Genomic DNA, 4,801 nt, shown 5'->3' on the forward strand with positions numbered 1-4,801 from the left:
GCCAGCGGGAGGAGGGGAGCGGCGAGAAGCTGCCTTTAATCCCTGCTAGTAATTTCTTTTTTTTTTTTTTTTTTTTTACTATGTTTACTTCCGATATCTCCGTAAGCAGCTCGTAGTAAAAGACAACAGAAAAAAATAGTAAAATAAATAAAAAGGGCCGCGGAGCGCGCCATCGCTTCTCCCGGCGCAGCTCCCTCCCTCTCTCCCGGCCGGCCGGAGGCGGGGGCAGAGCGCGGCCGCGGATCGGGGCGCGGAGGGGGCGCGGAGCGGCCGCCCCTCGCAGCGCGCCCTCCCGCGGCGGGAGTGCGGAGCCTGCGCGGCTGCCGGGGGCGGGCGGGAGCGCGGCGGGGCCCCGCGGTGCTGCCCCCGCCCCCGCGGCCGCTCCCCCGCCCCTCGCCGGCGCTTTAAAGGAGGAAAAGCAACTAAACTTCTATTGTACCGGCCAGCGCGCCGCGCCGCCCCGGACCAGCGACCGACCGCGCCGGGAGGCGGCTGCTCCGCCGCTCCGTGGGGTCTATCAAACCGTGGTGGAAGAGACCTACATTTTCCCGGCGTTTTGTCTAATTGTTTTTTTCTTCTTTTTTTTTTTTTTTTTTTTTTTTTTTTTTTTTAATTCTACCCCCGTCCTTTCCGGCGGTTCTTTTTATCATCTATCCATTTTCCCCTCGTTGTTTCCGCACCGCCTGCAATAATCGCCTCGCTACGTCTCGCAGCTGGCGCGTTGGAGAAGCCGGTGAGTTGCGGGGCTCTCGATTCCCATCACTCGATTCCCGCGGTTGTGGCGTTTGGAATGACACGGGCTGGTGACACCCGGGCTGCTGGCGGGGCTCAGCTCCGCGGACCTGGATACCGACGGTCCCTGCCGATGGACGCTCTCCTCTGCCGGGGCTACGGCGTTCCCATCCTTTTTCTTGAGATCGGATTTTAATTTAATTTTTTGGGGGGGAGGGGAGCATTTGCTTCTCGCGTATGCACGGGCAGGGTATGATTGTTGCATATATTGCTTATATACACATATATATCTTAATATATATATATACGTGGGCATATATGACGAGATTTGGCAAAGTTTGCCAAGGTCGCTGCTTGTCCCCGCGCAGTGCCCAGGTGGCTGAGGAACAGTCCGGCTCCCGGCTGGAAGCCGCCGGGCTCTCGGCACCCCTTCCCGCCGGGACGCGGGGTAGGGATGGCTCTCCGTGCCGGAGCCGTGCCCCATGTGAGCGGCGGCGGCGGCGGGGAGCCGGGCTGAGCCGAGCCGGGCTGAGCCCAGCCGAGCATGAGCCCAGCCGAGCCGGGCTGCCGCAGCCTCTCCGGGGCAGCGGGGAGGGTGGTCCCGGAGCTGGCAGCACACCTCTCGGTAGGTCAGGTCGCGCCGCCCGACTGTCCCGCCGCGCTTAGAACGGGGTGAAGGAGGGTCGTGGGGGGTTTTTAAATTACTGTAGTTATTATATATATATTTTTTTTTTTTTGACTACTAAGCGCGACTGCGCATTTCCCTGCCGGCAAGGAAAGCCGGGAGGGAGCGCTGCGCGCCGGGGGGCCGGCAGCTCCTCCGAGGCCGGGGGGAGCCGACCCCCACGGCTCACCCGGGTGCCCCCTGTCCCCCCTCCCTCCCGCAGGCACCAGCCGCCGCGATGCCGCTCAGCGCCGGCTTCTCCAGCAAGAACTACGACTACGATTACGACTCTGTGCAGCCCTACTTCTACTTCGAGGAGGAGGAAGAGAACTTCTACCTGGCGGCGCAGCAGCGGGGCAGCGAGCTGCAGCCCCCCGCCCCGTCCGAGGACATATGGAAGAAGTTTGAGCTGCTACCCACGCCGCCCCTCTCCCCCAGCCGCCGCTCCAGCCTGGCCGCCGCCTCCTGCTTCCCCTCCACCGCTGACCAGCTGGAGATTGTGACCGAGCTCCTCGGGGGGGACATGGTCAACCAGAGCTTCATCTGCGACCCGGACGACGAGACCGTCAAGTCCATCATCATCCAGGACTGCATGTGGAGCGGCTTCTCCGCCGCCGCCAAGCTGGAGAAGGTGGTCTCGGAGAAGCTGGCGTCCTACCAGGCAGCTCGCCGAGAGGGGGGCCCCGCCGCCCGCCCCGGACCGCCGCCCGCCGCGCCGCCAGCCCCGCCACCCGGACTGGCCGCGTCCCCCGCCGCCTCCGCCAGCCTCTACCTGCACGACCTGGGCGCCGCCGCCGCCGACTGCATCGACCCCTCGGTGGTCTTCCCGTACCCGCTGAGCGAGCGGGCCCCGCGGGCCGCCCCGCCCGGCGCCAGCCCCGCGTCCCTGCTGGGCGACGACACGCCGCCCACGACCAGCAGCGACTCGGGTGAGTGGGAGCCACGCGTGCTCCGGGAGGGCGTGGGAACCCGCGCGGCGCCAGGGGCTCCCGGGGCCCAGCTGGAAGGCAGCACCCCCCGCCTCCCTCCTCAGCCCCCCTTTTGCCCCCCTCCCCGCCTGCGATTTTTTTTTTTTTTTTTAAATGCCACGTTTGCGAGGCACTGAGAGTCCCAGCCAGCTTGTTTCCTGGAAAACCAGCCCAGTTTTTCCTCCGGGGAATAAGGGAGTGAAAAGAGGGGGGAGGAAATATAAAGAAAGTGTAGGAGGGATAAACTTTCATCATGGGGTCCCGATAAGGCTGGCTCCCGGTTTCATCCGTGGGCCGGGAAGGAGTTAACCCGAGAGCCGCGGGGAGAATGTGCAGTCAGGGAGGTGCTAGTGAAAGTGACTGCAGGGGAGTGAATGGGGCTGGGAAAGTTTTAGAAATGCTTCCTTAGGTATGTGACAGCGGGTTCCGCTCCCTCGTAAATCTGGTTTGAAAGTGAATTTCTACCCAAAGCGCTACAGCCTTCCCTTTTTCCTTTTTTCTTTCCTTTTTTTTTTTTTTCCAAACTCCCTCCTGTTTTCCACAAATTAACAGATCAAGAGAGATTCAGAAAATGTCTCTGAATACCCATATGTGTTAAGTAAGCTTTCTTTTAAGGCGTGGCCAAAGCCTTCTAAATCCATAATTAAGGGCAGCTTGAGTCTGGTAGCTTTATTGCGCTGTACTGCTGACAAGCGAGGTTAAACTTTCCTACTATCTTTCATGCACTCGACATTACGCAAGATCATTACAACTTTTTGAAATCAGGGAGCCAGGGTTTGGACTGCAGTCCATGTGTCCTATTGCACTTGAACCACTGCTTCCTGAAAGGAAAGGCTCTTGGGGAAAGCTGGGTCCAGCATCATGAAATGGATTTAAGAGGGGTTTGTCACTGGGTTCCTCCTCATTGTGCAACTCAGAGTAGCCTTCCCTTTACATACAGTAGTCTTGAGAGTGCCTCCATACAAGTTATAAATTTTTTCATTTTTTTTTATGGCAGAAGAAGAACAAGAAGAAGATGAGGAAATTGATGTTGTTACATTAGCTGAAGCAAATGAATACGAATCCAGCACAGAGTCCAGCAGCACAGAGACGTCAGAAGAGCACAGTAAGCCCCACCACAGCCCGCTGGTTCTCAAACGGTGTCATGTCAATATCCATCAGCACAATTATGCCGCTCCTCCCTCCACCAAGGTTGAATACCCAGCTGCAAAAAGGCTAAGGTTGGACAGTGGCAGGGTTCTCAAACAGATCAGCAACAACCGAAAATGCTCCAGTCCGCGCACATCAGATTCAGAGGAGAACGACAAGAGGCGAACGCACAATGTCTTGGAGCGCCAGAGGAGGAATGAGCTGAAGTTGAGTTTCTTTGCCTTGCGTGACGAGATACCCGAAGTGGCCAACAATGAAAAGGCTCCCAAGGTTGTCATCCTGAAAAAAGCAACAGAGTACGTTCTTTCCATCCAGTCGGATGAACACAGACTGATTGCAGAGAAAGAGCAGTTGAGGCGGAGGAGAGAACAGTTGAAACACAAACTCGAGCAGCTAAGGAACTGTTGTGCATAGGAACTCTTGAGCATCACTCAGAATAATGCAAACTAGACTGAAACTATGATAAAATATTAATGATTCTAATATCTCTCATGAACTACGCAGTCCATCGAGTATGGAACTATTGCAATTGCATGCTGTGCGATTTAACTTGAGACTACACAACCTTGGCTGAATCTCCCAAGGGTTTGGCCAGAACCTCAAAACTGCCTCATAATTGATACTTTGGACATAAGGGATGATGGGACATTCTTCATGCTTGGGGATGAACTCTTCAATTTTTTTTCTTTTAAAATTTTGTATTTAAGGCATTTTTTCATACAAGAATCCAAAAGAAAAAAGTTGTCCCCAGTTTGCTGTATATATTTACACATCATATTGCCATGTAAATACCTTTAATAAAGCCTTTATAGAAAAATGTGCAACATTAATACGCAACAGTTGTGGCAACTGGATTTATACTTGTCTTGAACTTCTGTGCCATAACATTTCACAATTTTGTTTTTTATTTAAGTACTTTTTTCCTTTTAAAAATGATTTTTATTTTGTTTTTAGATAAATAAATATTTGCCCAAAATTTAATTAGCTAACTCTTGTGTAAAGACTTCACTTTGTCTCGCACTGTTGTCATTAGAAGTCCATTTCCATGACATTCCTTTTTCTGTCATTCTGGCAGTGATCTGACTGAAGTCACAGGGGGTTGGGTGAAGGGAAACTGTGATAGTTTTGCAAATTAGTAGGGACTCATTTCTTGCTACCACTCCATCTCTTAATTCAAGTGGATAAAATTATTGGTCTAATGTGCCCTGTCAATTCAACTTGCCTTGCTACCTGCTCTTCCCTGCAGGTGCTGGTAGCAATGCCTGTGTTGGTCATGGTTATTTGCCTG

General features: G+C 54.0%; 1 protein-coding gene across 1 annotated transcript; it reads left to right on the top strand.

Moving 5' to 3' along the window:
* The first annotated feature begins 404 nt into the window (after positions 1-404).
* On the top strand, positions 405-4,490 carry MYC (MYC proto-oncogene, bHLH transcription factor). Its single transcript, XM_058832935.1, has 3 exons — positions 405-733; positions 1,620-2,325; positions 3,362-4,490. Exons 2-3 carry the CDS (start codon positions 1,635-1,637, stop codon positions 3,925-3,927), a joined length of 1,257 nt encoding a protein of 418 aa, XP_058688918.1. The 5' UTR covers positions 405-733; positions 1,620-1,634; the 3' UTR covers positions 3,928-4,490.
* Positions 4,491-4,801: the final 311 nt, after the last annotated feature.

The sequence above is a fragment of the Poecile atricapillus genome, chromosome 2 (assembly GCF_030490865.1).
Source record: "Poecile atricapillus isolate bPoeAtr1 chromosome 2, bPoeAtr1.hap1, whole genome shotgun sequence".
In the NCBI taxonomy this organism is placed as follows: Eukaryota; Metazoa; Chordata; class Aves; order Passeriformes; family Paridae; genus Poecile; species Poecile atricapillus.

Coding starts and splice junctions, on each gene's coding strand:
- MYC (XM_058832935.1), top strand. CDS start 1,635: ATGCCGCTCAGCGCCGGCTTCTCCAGCAAGAACTACGACTACGATTAC. Junction 2,326..3,361: donor CACGACCAGCAGCGACTCGG/GTGAGTGGGAGC, acceptor TTTTTATGGCAG/AAGAAGAACAAGAAGAAGAT.